This window comes from Sodiomyces alkalinus (assembly GCF_003711515.1).
Source record: "Sodiomyces alkalinus F11 unplaced genomic scaffold SODALscaffold_11, whole genome shotgun sequence".
NCBI classification, from domain to species: Eukaryota; Fungi; Ascomycota; class Sordariomycetes; order Glomerellales; family Plectosphaerellaceae; genus Sodiomyces; species Sodiomyces alkalinus.
The window spans coordinates 1,397,049-1,415,935 of record NW_021167089.1 but is presented as its reverse complement, the minus strand read 5'-3'; the positions used below and the strand labels follow the sequence as shown (position 1 = coordinate 1,415,935).

The 18,887-nt window shown below is 55.2% G+C and overlaps 7 protein-coding genes across 7 annotated transcripts; 3 read left to right on the top strand and 4 right to left on the bottom strand.

Moving 5' to 3' along the window:
- Positions 1–4,416: 4,416 nt before the first annotated feature.
- Positions 4,417–4,730, bottom strand: SODALDRAFT_329019 (hypothetical protein). Its single transcript, XM_028610832.1, has one exon. It carries the CDS (start codon positions 4,617–4,619, stop codon positions 4,431–4,433), a length of 189 nt encoding a protein of 62 aa, XP_028463459.1. The 5' UTR covers positions 4,620–4,730; the 3' UTR covers positions 4,417–4,430.
- SODALDRAFT_71653 (trimeric LpxA-like protein) lies at positions 4,522–6,361 on the top strand. Its single transcript, XM_028615613.1, has 2 exons — positions 4,522–5,832; positions 5,929–6,361. The coding sequence occupies exons 1-2, from the start codon at positions 4,618–4,620 to the stop codon at positions 6,064–6,066; spliced, it is 1,353 nt and encodes a 450-aa protein (XP_028463458.1). The 5' UTR covers positions 4,522–4,617; the 3' UTR covers positions 6,067–6,361.
- An 853-nt stretch (positions 6,362–7,214) lies between these two features.
- On the bottom strand, positions 7,215–10,284 carry SODALDRAFT_71560 (hypothetical protein). The gene is made up of 6 exons (XM_028615612.1): positions 10,053–10,284; positions 9,074–9,930; positions 8,667–8,999; positions 8,525–8,610; positions 8,126–8,457; positions 7,215–8,018 (listed from the first exon to the last, which is right to left on the bottom strand). The coding sequence occupies exons 1-6, from the start codon at positions 10,101–10,103 to the stop codon at positions 7,278–7,280; spliced, it is 2,400 nt and encodes a 799-aa protein (XP_028463457.1). The 5' UTR covers positions 10,104–10,284; the 3' UTR covers positions 7,215–7,277.
- A 599-nt stretch (positions 10,285–10,883) lies between these two features.
- On the top strand, positions 10,884–12,652 carry SODALDRAFT_363500 (hypothetical protein; the record flags this gene model as incomplete). The annotated part of the gene is made up of 4 exons (XM_028614564.1): positions 10,884–10,959; positions 11,536–11,580; positions 11,651–11,789; positions 11,860–12,652. 4 exons carry the CDS (start codon positions 10,884–10,886, stop codon positions 12,650–12,652), a joined length of 1,053 nt encoding a protein of 350 aa, XP_028463456.1.
- On the bottom strand, positions 12,627–13,546 carry SODALDRAFT_329014 (hypothetical protein). Its single transcript, XM_028610831.1, has one exon. It carries the CDS (start codon positions 13,445–13,447, stop codon positions 12,824–12,826), a length of 624 nt encoding a protein of 207 aa, XP_028463455.1. The 5' UTR covers positions 13,448–13,546; the 3' UTR covers positions 12,627–12,823.
- A 185-nt stretch (positions 13,547–13,731) lies between these two features.
- On the top strand, positions 13,732–16,385 carry SODALDRAFT_329013 (hypothetical protein). The gene has a single exon (XM_028610830.1). It carries the CDS (start codon positions 13,904–13,906, stop codon positions 16,280–16,282), a length of 2,379 nt encoding a protein of 792 aa, XP_028463454.1. The 5' UTR covers positions 13,732–13,903; the 3' UTR covers positions 16,283–16,385.
- Positions 16,386–17,241: 856 nt separating this feature from the next.
- SODALDRAFT_363497 (Mov34-domain-containing protein) lies at positions 17,242–18,838 on the bottom strand (the record flags this gene model as incomplete). Its single annotated transcript, XM_028614563.1, has 4 exons — positions 17,242–18,210; positions 18,355–18,611; positions 18,650–18,764; positions 18,815–18,838. The coding sequence occupies 4 exons, from the start codon at positions 18,836–18,838 to the stop codon at positions 17,242–17,244; spliced, it is 1,365 nt and encodes a 454-aa protein (XP_028463453.1).
- Positions 18,839–18,887: the final 49 nt, after the last annotated feature.

Genomic DNA, 18,887 nt, shown 5'->3' with positions numbered 1-18,887 from the left:
AAAAAAAAAAAAAAAAGGCGATATTTGGCGGCTCCACTGCGCCTGAAGGGGGTCCGACGCTGATACCGGAGGTAGCTATGCAACGGATGGATATGTGCATGTATACTCCGTACGTTTATCATGAAGTATTCTTCCGGCACGACAAACAGCACTCCGTAGCTGTCGGAGCCTGGTACTGTTGTACTTGGGCACGGCGGCACTCCTCACCGACTAGACGAGTCGGTTATCTCGAGTCTTGACACGACCCCTGAATAGGAGCAGTGTTGGATCATCCCCCTCCCCCTTGCGTAACCCCAGTCCCAAAGTTTAGGACACTTGGGGCGTGAGCCTTGTCCTTTTTCCAGCGACGGGAAGGCTCTTCTCGATTTACATTTAGAACACACTTGCATCAAAAACCGTGGACTCGGTATCCGCGACCAACAACAAGTAATATTTAGTAGAGACGAGAGAGGGCGAGTTGAATAAACGGAGTACGAAATAGTATATACTCGGACTTCGTAGGCGACGGGGTGTCCGCCTTATGGGCCTCCGTCCCAGTGCGCTTACGCCGCAATCCTCCCGCACTTATGCTCTGTCGTTGTTAATCAGTTGTTTTGTTAAGCAGCTATTTGCGCCGTGCTCTTCTTCCTTTTAGCCTCGTGTTTCGAGGAGGGACCTTCAGGCCACCGTCGTTCTTCGACTCGGCTAGGAACTTGCAAACAACAGCCAGTCATCCTATTTTGTTTCCGCCGATTTCTTTCGTTTCCCAGTTTTGGCTGTCGCGCCCCCACACCCCTGAACGGCCCTCATCCGTAACGGCGAGCCGGCGCTTGCTCTGCCTGCTCTGCTTGCGACGTACGGAGTTTCTGAACAACTATCAGGGCTGGGGTTTCGGGCGGCCGGCTGATATGCTGACGGGTTTGGCCTAGGTTGGTCGCATTCCCGCGATCTACAACGTACGAACAACTTTGGTTTTCTCTGCGCTTGCGCAAGGCCCCCGCCGCATCATCCTTTTCCGACACCGATCTGTAATTCTGACGAATTGCTGGGGCGGCGAAACACGCTAGAGAGACATGGCCTTGACCGGACCACTAGTCCGTGGGCCTTCTCTCTTGTTTGTTCTTCAACGAGGGAGGGGCGTTCTTCTTCTTCCGATGTGATGTATGGGCCTGGGCCTTGGCCTCCTCCTGTCTTTGATCTTGCCGAGGTCAAAGTTCAGGTCATCAAACCATTCCGGGCAACTTCTCTACCTTGTCTTGAATACCTTATTAGTGTTGTGGTCATCGACAAGTCCATGATCATCCGGGTGCCGCGGCGTGGAACTGACGCCAAGCCGCGCTTTAGTTGGTGCGAATTTGCTAATTAGGTAGGTAGTGTTCAGAGCGCTCCCCTAATTGCCCATGCTTGAGGGAGCCGTGGACGCGTCGAGGTACAGGTACAGTACTTCAACACGTTATACTCCGGATACCCAGAGCGATGCCGGAAGAGGAGAGTAAGGTACCTTACCTTAAGGTATCCTTGGGCAAGGAGTATGTACGTATAAACGTATGTATACATATTCCTTCCTATGGCCATTGGTTCCAACTCAGTACGAGCGAAGCATTCCCACTATTATGTTGTCCTCTTCCGCGAGCTTAATTACCAGCGGGGCGAGGCCAGACCGAAAGGCTCACAGGCACCTATAAACACATCTACGGAGCATCGAAGTGGAATGAAGGGGACGGTGGGCGAAGGGGTGTGGGATTAGGAATCCTGTCCACATCGCGAATGGAAAGGGTGGATACCTTAGGCATTCCTTAGACGAAGTACCTGCGATTTACTTTCCGCGGCAGCGCTCCAGCGGGTACTTGGCGGATACGCTACACTCCACTAATCCTCCCACGCGCACCCCCCGGTCCCAGGTCTACGAAGTTATTAGGTATTTTTTCTTTTTCTCCTTCTTCCTCATGAACCCTCCCTCGCAAGACCCTTGCTAATTCTCCTCCGTTCATACTCGTACTTTCGTACGCAGTGCCTTACTTCTTACTCATTCAACTCGTCCAGACCCCCCTATAGCTTGTTACACACTCGAACCCTTCACAACCCTTTTCAACCCTTTCCCACCCCCTCCAGCCCCGGTACCCCCGCTTATCGGTTCAAGGTTGGCCGACTTCATCTTACATACTTTCTCGCATGCAACACACACCACACCCACACGCACACAGACGCAGAGACCCACGCCCTTCTCTTGTGCCTGCGACTATAACGTCGCGGAGTAATTCGGTACAACGTACAGTTACAAGCTGTACGAATACACGTTTAGTGAGGGAGAAAGATACAACGTATGTACCTTTGAAGGACCCCCCTGTCCCGAGGAAGATACCGACCTTAGCGACTTCCCCCATGCTGGCTGCCGCCCCGTCATCTGGATCTCTCCGGTACCCCTACCTTACCTGCCCTGGGTGGTATTACCTGGACCATGTCCCTTGCGCTTTCCCTAAACACCCTACCTTCTTGGTATCGTTCCTCCTGCCTACCGATTTCTCCTCTAGTTCTAGTTCTACTTTCTAGTTCTACTTTCTACTTCGTACTCCGTACGCCACAATATTATTCCCAAGCGTCCCCCGTCATCTTGTCGCTTCGCCCTCTTTCTCTCTTTCCTCCTTTCTCGCTTCCTCGCCACGCCCAGCACACGCCCCCTCGGATGAGCTGAGCAAACGCAGGGATAAAGCGCCCATTCTTACTCCCTCGCGGCAGACGCTTTTTTATTTATTTATTATTTATTTTTTTAGCAGCAAGCCCACCAACGCTCACCTCTCACCAGTCACCAGTCACCTCGCCTCTTCTTTCACGACTCGCCGTATTCTCGTCCTCCGCTTTATTCCACGCATTCCCATCTTGTGATGCTGTGATGAGACTCGGACTCGTCGGTAACTAATTGTTCATCGTGTTTTCTTGGTCTTCGTAACATATTTGCTGGGACGACACCGCCTTGCGTTGCGCCAACCGCCACTCACCAGCCAGCTTTTCCGAACAGGCGCAGCATAATCGCGCGTCAAAAAAAATAAAATTTAAGGCGAGCGAAAAACAAAGGGGGAAGAAAGAATCTCGTCAAGCGCCGGTGCCCGTCGCCACCACATCGCCGCGTCTTTCATACAGCTTCTCTCCCAGTCGAGTCAATCGCGCAGAGGCGGCACAGCCGCAGCCTTTCTTGCCTATCATCTATCAATCCTAGCGCACCGTTCGAACTTCCTGGGCATCCAAACGACGTCCCGCGTCCCTCATCTATTGCCAGAGTTCATCTCCACGATTCACCACGATTCACCAACCATCCGTCATCGACAGGCCCTGAAACCAGTACAGAGCACGATTTTAGGCGCTTGAGACCTCGCAGTCCCCACTCTTGTTTCAAGACGGACCTTTTCGGCCCGCCACCTTGATTCCTCGGCATTGGGCTTGCCTTAACCTTTAGGGTCTTTAAGGAATATAAGGAACGACACAGCGTGGTGCAGCCCTTATGCTTCTCTGACGTCGTCTAGCACGGTGCTTCGTCTGGGGCCTGACTTTTTCTTTTTCAAGGGTGTGCGCAGGCGGCTTGGCTTGTTGCTCTGAACGAGTTGCCTCATCTCACCCGTCGGACATCTCGTCGATTCACCATCTGTGACAACTGTAGCCTAGCCGGCCCGCATCTTTCAAGTTGCAACTGCTCCTTGCCCTGTGGCGACGTTTTCTTATTCCGTGCTTTTACCCCGGACTCTGGCGAGGCCTTGGGAAGGAGACCATGTCTACATTCACTGCCCTCAACGGGGCATCGCCTAAACCTTTAGAGTCTCAAAATCCAGCAGCACGCGAGACCCTTAAGGCACCTTCCGATGAGCACGCTAACAGCCAGCCCGGGCTTCCTGACGCCAAGGCACCAACGGTTGAGACATCGAAGGCTCATCGAGAAGCTTGGTCTGGGTCCGTTGGGGACAGGTCCAACTACCCAGTCTCCAGCTACCCGGACATGGAAGTCTCCCACAAGAGGAAGAGGTCTGATTCAATCGAGCCTCGGAGAGAGAAGGAATCTCAGCCTATCCAAGAGAGAACGCCTGACACGGCGACCCAGCCTCATCCCCCAGAACCCCGCGACATTTACGGAACATCACAGCGCGAGCGTGACGGTCGACCATACCCGGAGGAGCCCCGGGAGCACGGCGGCGACTCGTGGTACACGCGAGCGGGCCGGGATGAGCGAAGCAGCTACTACGACCAACAGCCTTCGACATCTTCAGCTCGAGGCCAGGCGGAGGAGCATGCAGGTGAAGCCGACGCTCACCGACGTGCGACAGCGCAGATGGAAACCCACAGCGACTATGGCAACACGAGCCCCGACGGAGATGAGAAGTCCGCCGCAGCCTACAGCCCATACCCTCCCGGGTCCTCCCGGGATCCCTCGCTTCAGTCAGATCCCAAGAAGCGAAAGCGGAATTTTAGTAACCGCACGAAGACTGGCTGTCTGACGTGTCGAAGGCGAAAGAAGAAGTGCGACGAGCAGAAGCCTGAATGTGAGTTTGTCCTCCTTTCAGACGTGTTTGTACGAGCAGGAGAAGGAGAAGGAGCAGCAGCAGCAGCAACAACAACAACACCAACACCAACGGTAACAGCCCGGAACTAGACATGCTGACCAACATGATAGGTAACAATTGCATCCGAGGCGAATTCGTCTGCGCAGGATACCCCCCGCAAAGAGGCACAGGGTGGCAGAAGCCGGACAATAAAGGCGCCACCATACCGCTCGAATCGAAAGACCCCAGTTACGTGCCGCCGGGGGCTTATGGCATGCCCCAACAGACCCCATACGGCGGCCAGCCGTCTGTCGCTCCCAGACGGGATCCCTTGCCGCCGTATTCCCGAGGACAGCCTCTGCGCATCGACCCGCCACAGGGAAGGCCGTTGGTGAATGAGGATGACCGGCCCACTGCGTCGACAATACCCAGCGCCTCTGTGGCGAGTCCGGAACACAAGCTGTCGGCCCTACCTTACACGCCGGCCAACGTCTTCCCGACACCTGTTAGTGCCCAAGGGCCCCCGCAGCAGTCTGGTTTCTCGGAGCGGAAGGAGTACCAGCGCGTACCACCACTGCACGACCTCACTAGGACCGAGCCTGAGACGCCTCATCCCGGCAACACGCTACCGCAGATCAACATACTGCACCCGACCAGGACAAACAGCCCGGCGCCGCCGCCGCCGCAGCCGCCAACGACCAACGTTCAAGTAGCGGCCCAGCTTGCCCTTTCACACGCTCAGTTCCCCGGAAACAGGCAGAGGACGCAGAAGGAGGAGATGCTGTCCGGGAGACACTATTACCCTTTCGACAAGGAGCTGGTACTCGAACGGGAGCGTTGCAGCGCGGCGTGCTGGCGATTCAACAACTCGACGAATCCGAACAACGGCGTTTCGCCTGCCGAGCGTGCGCGCCTGTTCCGCGAGATCTTGCAGCCTCGCGACCCGATTCAGATCTCACCCACCCTTGCGTCGCCGGTGACGAACGTTGGTCGCGTGGGCGATAACGTGGTGGTGGAGGCACCTTTCACCTGTGACTACGGGTACAACATTACGATCGGGCAGAACGTCATCGTTGGACGGAACTGTACGATCATCGATACGTGCGAGGTCAAGATTGGGGATAACTGCCACATCGGGCCCAACGTCAATATCTACACGGCTACCCTGCCCATAGACCCCAAGCGGCGTATGGGAAGCAAAGGACCCCAGCTCGGCCGTCCCATCACCATCGAGCAGGACTGCTGGATTGGTGGTGGAGCCATCATTCTGCCCGGCCGTGTAATTGGAAAGGGCAGCACGGTCGGCGCTGGGGCTATTGTGACCAAGGTATGTTTTCTATTCCTTCTTCTTTTCTAACCATCTTCAACACCAGTCCTTCAACACCAGTCATTCTTCCTTGCTATTGCTCTCTTCATATTCCAGACGGTATACGACGACGCTAACCTTTTGGTAGGACGTCCCGCCCTTCACTATTGTGGTGGGCAACCCGGCTCGCGTTCTTCGAGGCATCTCCTCATGACACGGCGGCTACCCACAGTTCTTCGGTGTTCCGCGACTTGACGTGCTTCTATTTGGGGTTTAATGTTTTGTGCTCTTCTGTCTATCTGTTATCTATTTGCTCTCTTTCTCTGGCGGTGATACCCGAATGCACAAACCTGTAAAACCAGCACTTATGTCGATTTTTGTTTATTTATTTTCTACTTTAGGCGGGCATCACTAAAGAAGGGCGAGGTTTATGAGAGGAGCATGGAGGCTGATTTCTATGTTCTGAGACACGCAGGGGCAGTCTTGGAACATATCAAAAAGGGGGGATGATGAATACATAGCTCAGGTAGCTGACGAATTCCTGGCAAGGCTTTGTGGGATCGACAGCTGGTTGTTGTCCCTCTTAAGATCTGCTTCAGCACATAAAATACAAAAGATTACTGTAACACAAGGACGTGAATAGCGGTCGTGTGTCGTGTGTATTGTGTTTGCTTACCTTGGGATAGATAGTCTACTTAGATGTAGGTAGGGGTCGCTGCGAATAGGGCCAGATGAGTAGTAATTCATGCGTCTGGCCTGTATCGTTGGCCGAGGAAGTCTTGTTTTCCTGATTGTTTCCTCCTGAAGCTCTGCCAAACGGGGGATACGGAATAGTGATTATTGCTTTATATGTGAGAGGCAAACCTTCGCGTATTGCAGGGTCGGCTATAATCAGATATCGTAGTCCACGGGGGATACAAGGGGCGGACTGGACAGGGGAGGAGGTTCAGAACCGGTGGTAACGTGGTGACCATGGACAAAGGGAGGTTAGATACAATCGCCCTTTCTCTTCGCTTCCGTTGTGCGGGTCCCCTGGAACTCGACCCATGTATGTTTTGGGGGGGGGGGGGTAGCGATTCGCAGGAGGTGGTCGTGAGTAGAGACCAGACAGTGGCAGGTTATGACGGGGTCATGGAAAGAAAGGCCACGACGTGCAGAAGGGAGGGGGGGGGGGGGGGGGGGGGGGGGGGGGGGGGGGAGAGGGGAAGGGATATTCAGACTTCTCCATATTTCGTTATTCGGGACGTTGGTAGTATGCGGGAAATTGACTCCCGTCTTAGTATATGCACTACCATGATAATTCCTATTCATCCTATACGCCCTGAGAACGCCGATAGATGATGCCGTCGTCTTCACACTTAACCGTGGCCTCCCCGCTGTCCCCAGCCGAACGCCGTCCTTCTCCAAGATAAGTATATCCTTGACATCCCTCCCCTCCCACCCACCAGCATGTACGCTTTGCTTGTCTAAATGGACGTGTTCGGCTTTTGCGGCAGTGTAGCCGGGTTGCCGTATTGCGGCAAATGACTAAATGTCTGGCCAGCCGGTCCCTGCGGCGCAGCGGGCTTAGTAGGTATATGAGGCAGAGGGCTTTGCATCGCCATATGATGCGGCGGGGTATGATATGGAGGGATTGAGTTGTTCGAGCCTTGCCGAACCATGCCATAAGCCGGAGGCGGGACCTGCTGCTGGTACGCGGCGTATGCCAAGTGCGGCGATCCAATTTGAGGGCTGTTGTGGTGGGATCCAGCGGCACTGAAAGGCGATTGCGGCTGTGGCTGCTGCTGCATCGGGCCGGGCCCGGGGTTCATGCCAAGAGGGGCTGTTCCTCCAGGAACAAAGGACTGAGTCTTTGGGTTGAAGGCGTGCCTGTTGTAACTGCCTGGAATGGGGTGCTGGCTCTTTGGATCATGGGGGTTGATGTTGGCAGGGAGCTGACCATACGGATATGGTACGATGACCTGAGGTGGGGGCCCTGACACCCCTCGCTGCGAGAACGGCGCTGTCGTGGGAGCGGGAGCCGTCATGGAAGCGGGCCCAGTCATGGGCGCTGGGTAGCCCTGTTGCCACCCTTGAGCAGGTCCCGCAGGCGCAGGAGCTCCGTACGCAAGTGCCACAGGATTCGGGCTTATCTGAGGTGGTCGCTGTTGGCTAGGTTGAGGCGGCTGAGGGGGTTGTTGTTGCGGGGGCTGTGGCTGAGGCGGATACTACCGGGATCATCAGAGTTGGATACACATTAGGCCAAAGAAAAAGGAAAGGAGAACAATTTTTTCTTCTTTTTTTTTGGCCCGGCGACACCAAGGAAATCACCTACTGTTGGTGGGTTCGGATAGGGGGGATACCCAGGCATAGCGCCCGGGAAAGGCTGGGCCGGGGATCCGTAAACAGCCTGCATCTGGCTTCCATAGGGCTGGTGCATTGGTTGCTGCTGCATGGGGCCCATATACTGGGGATTCGGAGGACCACCGAACTGAGGTTGTGGTACCCACGACTGTTGAGGGCCAAAAGGCCCATACAAGTGTCTCGAGTCAAGGCAGTCAGAATCATCCCGCCTCTGCTTCGTGTTCTTGTTCCGTTTATTCGCGTTGGATTTCTCCTTTGCTGAAAGCGAACTGGTCCGAGACATGCCGTTCTCTCCTTCGTTGTCTAATTCCCACGGTTAGTTGTTGGCAGCCCTCTGGGGAAAGACGTGACCGCGCGCAGGATGATTTACCTGGAGACCCTTCTATCTTGTCCGAGTTGCCAAATATCCTCTCGCGTGCCTGCTTGTACGCCTCTTCGCGCTCCTCGCGGGAAAGCCTGAAATTCGGTTAGTCTCCGTGTTAAGGGAAGGATAGCGCAAAAGCCCGACATACTTCTGGTTCGCTGCGGCCGTCTTCTCCTTTGCGTCGTTACTGCCAACCTCTGACGTTGCCTTAGATGGCGTACCGCTTGCAGATGGAAATTCGCCCTCTTCACCACGCCGCATTATCTTCTTCGGAAGCACAACAGGAACCAATGCCTCGGCCTTTGGTTCCGGGACTCCGATGCTGGCCAAAGATGGTGGGACCCTTGCATAAGGTGTTCGGAAGATGCGAACTGATCCGATGCGCGGCTCGTATTGGTGTGTCATATGGTAATAGTCGGCCAGCTTGTGCGTGAGCATTCTACAAAACGAGTTTGATGGCGGGAAGTCCATGAATGGTTCCCTTGGAAAAGAGCGAGCGGGGAAAAAGGGTTAGCAATGCGCGCACCGCTCCGCGTTGCAGTACGAAGAGCTTACTTTGAATTCTGAACAAACTTGATGAGTTCGGCCTCAAGCCGCAACAGGAATAGCCGGTCTTTGGGGGACGACATGGCGTCGAGAAGCTTTTCATCAGGATGCTGGCCGTGGAGAGCATGCATGTAGTTGGATAGATCAGTGATTTTGGCCATGTTCGTCTTGGGGATTGGTGGTTGATCCGATGAGGCGCTCTGGGGCGTGGCGACACCCTGACTTAGAGATCCGGACATTGGTTGGGGGAGCCGCTTCTCGGGCATGTCGCCGAGCTGGATTCCTCTTGCCCGGGCAGCCAGGTCCGAACCCATGCGCGAATTGGGAAAAAGTGGTCCCCGAAAAGAGAAGGAATCGTCATCCTCGGCGGCAGCCGCTTTGACGCTGGCGCTATCATCGGGGCGAAGAGACTCTTTCTCGTCCAATGCGAATGTCGTCCCGGAGGTGATGCTCTTTCCATCCAGACTCGGCGGCTTCGTGCCCAGTTCTGAGCTGGAGTCGGCCCTCTGTGAGACGTCCGACCCCTCCCTATTTACTGATTTGGATCTGTCGGTGACATTGGACCCGCTGCCGTTGACAACAAGACTGGGCGTTCGGGCGGCTAGCTTGAGTTCCTTGAGACCATCCACAACGGGGTCGCAGGCTGCTGCTGCTTTCCCAGAGGAAGAAGAAGCGTCGCCTTCGACTGGTGACTTGATGGCATTCGTCTGGATGGTTGTATTGGATCCATTCGCGACGGTAGGCGAAGGGTCTGCCGCAGGTGTGGAAGCTGCTGTTGCCATATTGTTCAGTTGGGCCGACGAGGGTCCTGCAACTCGACGGGCCATGGAAACTGCGACTTTCTCCTTCGAGGCAGAAGCGGCCACCTATGGGAGCAAGATCAGAGTCAGCCTTCAGATTCAACGTAACAGTTGTGTGAGAGTGGGAGTTGAGATCGCGAGTTAAAGTGTCGATATCAATATGCGGGAAGGGACAAGACGAGTCTAACCTTGGCGAATGATGGCTTGGAGACGCCAGCGGACACCTGCGTGGTCTCCATGACTTGGGTCAAGGCTGAGAGGGAGACTGTAGAGCCAGAGGCTATTTGCCGAATGCTATCCACAAAGGGGGAGAGATAGAGAAGAAGACGAAGAAAAAGTAAAGTGAATGATCACTCCGCGGGGGCTTGATTATCTCGTTCGGCACAGTCGGATAAGGCTTGTACAGGCCCAAGCGAGAAGCTCACTTCCAAAGCGACGGACGAAGAAGCGGCGACCCGGAAACTAGAAAAAAAAATCAAGAAAACAACTGGATCAAGGCGGACATGCGGCGCGGGAAGATGGTGTCGTAAATCATCGTTGTAACAGCTGGGGCATGGTCGCTCGGCGCTGCTCGATGGCGGGAAATGTGAACTGCGCGAGCTTGTCAGTCAGTCGATCGCCCGGAGTTCTTCGCCTGATTCTTGTTGGAGGTCGAACGACGTAAAAGTGCGGAAGGACGGGGGACAATGGCTGGAAGGGCTCAGACGACAGCAGACTATCGCCGTGAGGAACGGGAGCTCAGCTTGTGATGTGAGAGCCGCGGCTGAGTTTGGTTTGCGGTCGTGGACCGAACGGGAAGTAGGCAAAGCAGATGGAGTCGCAGCCAGAAGCAGCAGAGTAGTATGGAGTACGACGAGGGGAAGGGGACGGGGGAGGTGGCAGGTGGGAGGTGGGAGGTGAGGAAAAAGAAGAAAGTCCATGCCATCTTACCTTAAAACAGTCACTCGTTTGTTGGATGAAACAAACCAACCTGAAGTTGACTGGGACGGCAGAGAGACGAATGCCGGGGTGAGTGCGTGATGAAGGAGGAGGGACAGGGCTCTATGGACGGTCCCCTGATACTGCACATCCGCGACTGTTGCACAAGCGAGCAGAGTGAAGAAACGAGGCGGGTTAGGAATTCTGGTGAAAGACAGGCTACTCCGTACAGACAGTACCAGGACTTGGGGGGAAGTGGCCTGAAGTGGCTTAGCGTCGGTATATTGTGTGGCTGACCCCGATATCCGGGGCTGCCTGAGCGCCGCAATTCACAGTGTTTTGCACTGTATCTATCTTATCATGCCCTAATTACCTTACCTTACCCCAATGGAAAAGAGGCTGAAGACCGTACTTCGAAGTACTAGGTACCTTATGGTCGAGGTACGGCCAGGTAGGTACCTGAGGGATACACCGTGAGGTACTGATGATATCCGGAAGTACCTGGTAATTACTTTCTTCTCCGCTGGTCGGAGATCCTCGCGTCAAGATTTCTTTCTCAACTCCCATCCCACCACGGCATTGTCAAAGTCTTTCAAATTGTTCAATGTTGACAATATCCTCGTTATTTTCTTACGCTGGATAAGGTGGTTTCATTGAACGTTCCGTTCGGTGATTCCGTTCAGTGATTGGATATCAGAGATTGAGCTACAACAGAGCCGGTACGCCAGGGCAACTGACCATGTATCGAGGCAGAGGAGGGCCTCGCCAGGCGACTCCAGCCCACGTTCAATGCCAAAGGTGCCTGAAGAGAGATATGTTTAATAGTCCTTCACCTCCGTTAGGGTATCCGATCTGCTGACACTCATAGCACGTCACTACTCATATGAATGCAAGGAGCCTGCGCAGGCCCGGCCCTATGTGCCGCGGCCTTCACGAACCCAGCAACTGCGCAACCCCAAGTTGGCACCAAAACTGACTAACGATGTGCCGGACGATTTGCTACGAAAGTGAGTGAGACGGTGTTAAGATGTACCTGGTGTTTTGTTTATTGTCATGTCTCTAACTGACTCATTCCAGAAAAGGTGTTGCCGATGAGGAGCTGGCGAAGAGAGAGGCTGAGAGGGAAGCCGAAAAGCCGAAGCAGCGCCGCTTAAGAGAGACCGATGCGGACCGTGCCGACCGTGCGGACTATGCGGCCTCGGGCGCCGAACAATCGCCAAGACGCCGCAGCTCGGTCTCGTCCGGTTCGGCCTCATCTATCTCTACAAACAGGTCACCGGTTTCACCCCCTCCTAGGCGGCGTAGGTCGCCCTCCCCGCCTCCAAGGTCACGGGATTTATCAAGCGGCCCATCCGACCGCCGCAGCGCTCACTATCGTCAACGTCGTCATCGGCGGTCGCCAAGCTCAGATAGTCACGTTGATGAGCGTCCGACATCTCGGCGATCTGAGTTAAGCCGGCGGTCAGAGTCCCCCGCTCGTCGGCTACGGCAACGGTCTTCGTCCAGAGACAGCCGGTCTCCGCCTCCACGACTTGACCGGACGTACCGAGAAAGGAGCTCGGACTACGAGAGACACGACAGCAGATCTAGACATGGACGAGACAGACAACTCTCGCCGGGGCCAGCGGGGTCGGTCCGGTCGAGGAACAAGAACACTGCGAGGTCCAGGTCGTTGTCGAGGTCACCCGTCCGGTCGAACAGAAGGGACCATAGTCGCGAGAAACATCCACCTCGCCCAAGGATGGAGGACGCACCAAGGGAACAGCAGCAACGTACGCCGCAGAGAGAACCCGAACGGGAGAGGAGTCTTAGCCCCTTCAGCAAGAGGTTAGCCTTGACTCGGGCCATGAATATGGGTAGGGGTAGATAGACCCGGGGTATCATTACATCTACCTTGGGAGGAGACCGTTTTCCCGTAGGCGTTGGTCCCGGCAGCCAAGCAACAAAGAAGTAAGAAGAACTAAAAACATCTTTGTCCCCGAGGAAGCGTATCCATGCGCTTACATTTCCGATTCCGCTCTGCTTGAAACGTCAAAAACCCTTAAACGCCTAATTCTTCGTCTTCTCTGTCGCGACGCTCGTCTTCTTCTTCTTCCCTCTCTCGTACCCGCACTCCCTCGACCAGCGCAGCCCCATCCAGGAGAGACGCGTCTTGGCCGTCTGTGCCGCCTTCCAGGGACCCCGTCTTGTTCTTCTCTTTCTGCACGTTCGCGATCCTCTCCCTCACGAGTCGCGCGATGGCGTTGTCTGTTCGCGTGTTCAGAATCTCCAGTTTCTTCTCCAAATCTCGTTTCAAATCCCAGTTGGGCTGCTTTGGTTGCAACTTGAAAAGATCCACTGCCTTGTCGCCCCGTTCTTCTTCGGCCGCTGCCTGCTTCACCTCGGCCTCGACTACGGCCGCCTGTTCTTCGAGCGTGGGCTGGTCCAGGTCTTCTATCGGGGGCGCCTCGAAGCCAAGCTTGGGGCCTCGCGTCTCCGGGTCATAGTTGCGGCCGGAAAGATGTAGCTTGGAGACGTCGGGCTCGGCGGGGGGCGATGGCGACCTTGCCGACTCTGGAGGGACGATCTCGTCGGAGGGTTGTTTCCTCTTGAGGTTCTTGAGCTGCGCGAGTCTGGATTTTCGGTCGTCTGCGGCTGCGGTCAGGTTTAGGTGTATGCTCGACATTTTATGGATTCGGCCGCACAGCGCTGAGTGTGGGAAGGTATGAGTTCGTATCAAATCTGCTGATGGTATTGTCTGTGATGGTAGCAGGAATCGAGAGCTTGGTATTTGATGGTGGGGCTGAATATTCAAACAAGCCACCCGCAACCCTGCAAGTACGGTTGTACGTACCTTACTCTGTGGCTGAGCACTTAGGTACCTTAGGTACCTACCTACCTAGGTACGTCTCTCGGTAAGGTACCTCGAACGTCGGATAAGATCGCATCTTATCGGCCGCCGCCAGTCTAAATTTCTGCGACAGCTACGGAGTTGGTACAGCCATCTTCAACAATTCATACATTCCTCCATCGGCCCCGTCTTGCGTCACCTATGCCGACAATGACAGCCGGCAAACTCAACGAGGTGAAGTCGAAATTAGGACTCTCCTGAGTCGAGATAATGCGCCCCGGGTATATTTGCATGTCCTGCCTATCGAGGCTACGCCAACGTCCACGTCCCCCCCCCCGATTCTCAACCCATGCCCAGCTCCTCCAACTTCCGTCAACGGCCCTACAACGACAGGCTACCGAGCTACAAAGCTATGGTCCTATGCACTTGGAGTGTAGGGCGCGGACAAAGAGGGGGATATCAAACCTTGCCGGCCCGTCGTCGAATGGCACCCAGTTCACTCGGTCTCTATCGAACAAACGGCTCCCTCCTAACGAGCCGACGGACTCACGGGAAAGTAGCGTGAGTACCCCCAAAACAGAATCTCGAGTCAAATTCGCATCAACAACACCTCGGCGAAATCATGGACTCCCAGAAATGGACCAGCGAGAGAGAAAAGCGTTTGCGCAATGGAGAGCTGCCGTCCGCCGTGGCCTTCTTGAGGAAGTCAACCAACCGAATTGGAAGCCTTCCCCGGAACGTGCTCCGCCAGTACTGCGACAGTTTCTTCATCGCAATAATGTTCAAGAGATGGAAACTTCTTGGCAGGACCGCCTGCTCGTCCGCCGTAAAAAGGTCTGGCCCTTTCTTATGAGAACCGCCTTGGAATGTTGCCCGGACAGAGCTCGGGTGGTTTTGGAGGCGACGCTGGCACCCCTCCCTCCTGGGTATGCCGCTCAGGATGTGATAGCGTTCCTAGCCCTCTGGCAGCGGTCACTTCCGCCGGAGGAGGCAGCGCTCCATGGTGATGCTCTGATCGACCTCGTGGTACGCTTGTTGCCATTGTACTACAACCGCTACGACACGCGCTTCGTCCTCCACCAGCACACCATCTACCACCTCATACGGGGCACCGAGCAGACCGCGAAGGTTGAGGAGTTGTACAACTGCCTCGTCATTCATGACCACGAACTTCATCCCAACACATTGTTGCAATTTGCCAGCCGCTTCGCCCAGGACCCCGAGCGCAAAGAAGTGGCCATACGCATGGTCCTGGCCATGGTCGACTCTGGAGGTGCTCAACTGACACCGGGGCCATGGGCGAGATTATGCACCACTATACTGTCCTTCGACCCCGACTATGTCCCTGGGGAGCAGCGGGCTACCCTGATATCGTCCACCACAACAGCTTTGGAAGACTTCGTCGAGCGCGGCCTGGTTCCGGACATAATCCACTTCACTTCTCTCATCCGAACACTATGCATCTTCGGGGAATTGCGCACTGCATGGCACGTCCTTGCCATCATGCGGACCTACGATATTAAACCCGACGCGGTTCTGATGTGCACTTTGCTCCAAGGAGCTCAGGGACGTTATCTCTCCCAGAACAAAATCGACCTAATCACGTCGCTCGCCGTCGAACATCAGGCCATCAATGTCCCTTTCTTCAATATCCTGCTTTCGAACATTTTGGCCTGCTCCATCACCGCCTTGCGGCGGTCAACACCACCACGGCGGCGATTGCCAAGACGGATCACCTCGCCTCCCCAACCGATACCCGCCTTTAAACCCATGTTATATTTCTACTGTAAAATATTCCCGCTCGAACCACTGCAGCATTTGATACCCATTGACCTGGCGGCGTTGGCCAAGGCCTCCCTCCCGGTGATGTCGGGCTCCACCTGGAAACCCGTCGTTCGACTTTTCCCCCTGCTTGTGGACACGTCGGCCCTCGTCACGGAAAAGCAACCCCCGACAGGCGCGACGCTGGCGGTCATGTATCTGTCCTACGTAAAGAGCTTGTCGGAGGCCTCGAGTGTCCTTTCTCTATACTCATACTTGTCCCGGCTTATACGGAAGGGCGACCCTATCATCACGAGATTCATGGCCGAAAAGAATACGATGCTGCACGATGCGATTATCAAGCGGCTTGCCGAGTTCCCCCATATGCTCCGTGCCGCTTTGGATGTCTTCGGGGACATGCTCAAAAGCGACAAGGCTGGGGAGGGCAAACCTAACACCGGAGGGAAACCTGCGCGCTCCCATCCGTCCCCGAGTGTGTACACATGGAACATTGTCATGCATGCATGCATGCGTCACGGCCAGGCCGAGTCTGGCGAACGAATCCTACACATGATGAGACAGCACGGGGTCAGTCCAAACGTCGTCACTTGGAGTACCCTACTCGGTGAAGACTCCCCCAGCGAAGGGAACAAGGCGCAGGATGCCATCTCTTCGTCTTTGTTGGCGGAAGAGGAACCACCGCAAGCTGAACCATTGGACGAGGATGGGGATGGTCATGCGGACGAGCTGGCGCAAAGCAATGTAGACCATGGTCCCGTCGCCGGCAATCGGCCGAAGGAAGATCCGTTTGCTCGTCTGGTAGACCATAGTCTTACCGCTAGGAACCGGCCGAGGGAAGATCCGTATTCACATGATTGGAGAATTGCGAAGCCCGCTTCTGTTGTCTGAACGATATATACGGGCTGCGACTTGCCTCCAATTCGATAGCATATACCCATTCGATACACTCACCCTATCTCCTGGGGATCAACCGAACATATAGAAACATCACCTTTCTCTCACTTAATGTCCCTTAGGACTGTAGTTCTCTCGGTGCTCAGTATGTCTCTTTTCATAAGGTGTATGCCAGCCGTGCGTAGGTCATGTCTATATCAATGCTTCAGCTGAAGCGTCTGGTTTGGAGGCAACGAAACGAGTTCAGAGGCTGAAAAGCAGCGCGGCTAGATTTTAAATCTTCTTTTAAATCTTTTCTATTTCTTTTCTCGCATTTTCCCTTTTCTTCTTCTTGCAGCCGGAATAGTCTGTTTATTCTGTTTATTTTCCAGGAGCCCTGGATATCATAAGTTTGGTTACGGCCAGCTTCGTCGCTCCCTTCCCGACTGACCCCCTTAAGAAGATAGCGATACATCCAGAATCTTCTGAGGTAATTACTGAGTAGGTAGCTGAGGATGATGGCTGCTATTGAGACTCCATTTCCCCCAAGAACAGCCAAGGCACCAGCAGGCAGGAGATCTAGCTTTGAACAGGGATGAGCAACCTTCTGCGGTGTGGGAACGAGTGCGACTCGAGTACGATGATCTCATAAAATACCAGCTCGCCCTGAACTAGTAGGCCGTCTAATCCTGACACTGCCATAAAACGCCATGACGGTTTATCTTCGTGAATTCCCCTGCCCCCAACATGCTATCATGTCTCATGTTTGAGAACTCGGCATCCCCGCCGATCGAAGCACTAAATTTGCCTGAATGAGCTGTGCATGCTGGCCATTGGGGGGAGGGTATCAATATCCCCCCCGCTGTCGTCTATAGAAAACATGGTTTGCTTCCTTTTTTTCTTTCTTTCGTTTTCTTCCACTGCCAGCTGGATCAAGGCGAAAGCCACTGTCTCAGTGTCTCTGTTCAACCCCGCTACTCGGCAGATTCCCTGGGCTCCCTCTGATGACCTCCGCCTCGTCCGCCGCCCCGGCCACCTCGCTTGCCTCCCCTCTGTCCGCGCTGATCACCTCCCTTCTCACCCTCGCCGGTCTTGCCCTCTCCTTCCTTCTCACCAGCAGCGAGATTTGCCGTCGCGAGGCGCTGTGACAGGTCGATCTGGGTGCGGATGGTGTTGGCAAGATAGGAAACCATGAGAACGTCCTGGATGTGGTTGTTGAAGTTTTGTTCAATCTGGGCAGGGTCCACCTTGGGGGCGAGAGAGAGGGCGTTCATGAGGTACTGGCCCAGGGCCTGGTTGGGCTCTTCCTCCTCGTCGAGAATGCCGTTGACCCACTCGAAGACGCGGTCGATGAGGCCGGCGGTCAGCTCGAGGGAGCGGGTGAGGGCCTCGACGTCGGAGACGATCGGGGCGGCGCGTTCCTCGGTATCCCGGGCGGAAGCGATAGCCTCGAGGGCGGAGCGCTCGGCGCTGTCGCCATGGAGAAGGCGATGGGGCACCTGGATGAAGAGGCACGACTCGCTGGCGCGCTCGGCGTTGACGGCGACGGGGGCGGAGATGTAGGCGCGCGCCTCGATTTCGGCGGTGGGATCGGTGCTGATGGTGAGGTGGACGGCCGGGTGGGGGAAGGTGCCGGTGTCCGGGGCGGCGAAGAAGTTCTGGATCAGGGCGGAGAAGGAGTTGAGCTCGTGGCTCGTGGTGTACCAGCCCAGGAGGGACTCGCGGGGCGACGCCCTGAGGGTGAGGGCGAGCATGTTTTTCTGGTAGTCGACGTCCACCTCGACCTGGTCCTCGTTCTCGGTGTGCGGGATGGCGAAGCAGGAGCGTACCTCTACCTCGGTACCATCTTCGGATCGGGTGCCGACGAGAGCGCCGATGACGCGGGTGGATTGGGTATCACGAATATCGCGGCGGACGGCATGGTCGAGGATGGAGAAGATGGCCTGCCAGGGAAAGAGAAGAGAAGAAGAGCAAGGTCAGATATGTCCAGGAGTCGGGCAAGACTGGAGAAACAAAAAGCCAGGAGGAGAATCAAACACAAAGGCGGGTCTTCTCTGGGATGGACGGTTTGGAAACATTGAACATACTTGGGGTTGGATGTTCACGGTGAGCGGGGCAATGTTGCCCTGCAGATTGATGGCCGCAGGCACAATGGGCCTGGACAAATGAAGGAACTTCTCAGATTCGACAGCCATGCTGGGCAAGATGCCAGTGGGGGGGATGATGGCTGGAATATGAGGTTGTGGTTGAGTTGAGGTTGAGGTTGAGGTTGAGGTTGAGGTTGAGGGTGAGGGTGAGGGTGATGCGGGTACGAGGGCGGTTTGTTCCTTGTCCTTGTCCTGCCCTTACGGTTCTTTCTCTTTCCGCCTTTGGTTCGCGAACATGCAAAAATTGCGGTTATGGGGTTGTGGGCGAGATAAGCCACGCTGATAAGAACTGTGGCGAATGATTGATTGCCCCTCTGTGGCTTGGAAATGCGGATGAGGTGCCGGGCTGGCTGGTCTGGACCTGCCAAGACGGCTTTAGTGGGGCATGTAGGTAACTAACTGCAAGGCTGAGAGACAATACCATCTGTAACTTTTTCTTTTTTTCTTTCTGCGTCCTATTTCATCGGCCTTCC

Excerpts from the sequence above, each read along its gene's own strand:
- SODALDRAFT_71653 (XM_028615613.1), top strand. The coding sequence starts at position 4,618 with ATGCTGACCAACATGATAGGTAACAATTGCATCCGAGGCGAATTCGTC. Across the intron at positions 5,833-5,928 it reads CTGGGGCTATTGTGACCAAG|ACGGTATACGACGACGCTAA; the intron begins GTATGTTTTCTA and ends TTCATATTCCAG.
- SODALDRAFT_329019 (XM_028610832.1), bottom strand. The coding sequence starts at position 4,619 with ATGTCTAGTTCCGGGCTGTTACCGTTGGTGTTGGTGTTGTTGTTGTTG.
- SODALDRAFT_71560 (XM_028615612.1), bottom strand. The coding sequence starts at position 10,103 with ATGGAGACCACGCAGGTGTCCGCTGGCGTCTCCAAGCCATCATTCGCC. Across the intron at positions 9,000-9,073 it reads AAGTTTGTTCAGAATTCAAA|GGAACCATTCATGGACTTCC; the intron begins GTAAGCTCTTCG and ends CTCTTTTCCAAG. Across the intron at positions 8,458-8,524 it reads CAAGATAGAAGGGTCTCCAG|ACAACGAAGGAGAGAACGGC; the intron begins GTAAATCATCCT and ends CGTGGGAATTAG.
- SODALDRAFT_329014 (XM_028610831.1), bottom strand. The coding sequence starts at position 13,447 with ATGTCGAGCATACACCTAAACCTGACCGCAGCCGCAGACGACCGAAAA.
- SODALDRAFT_329013 (XM_028610830.1), top strand. The coding sequence starts at position 13,904 with ATGTCCTGCCTATCGAGGCTACGCCAACGTCCACGTCCCCCCCCCCGA.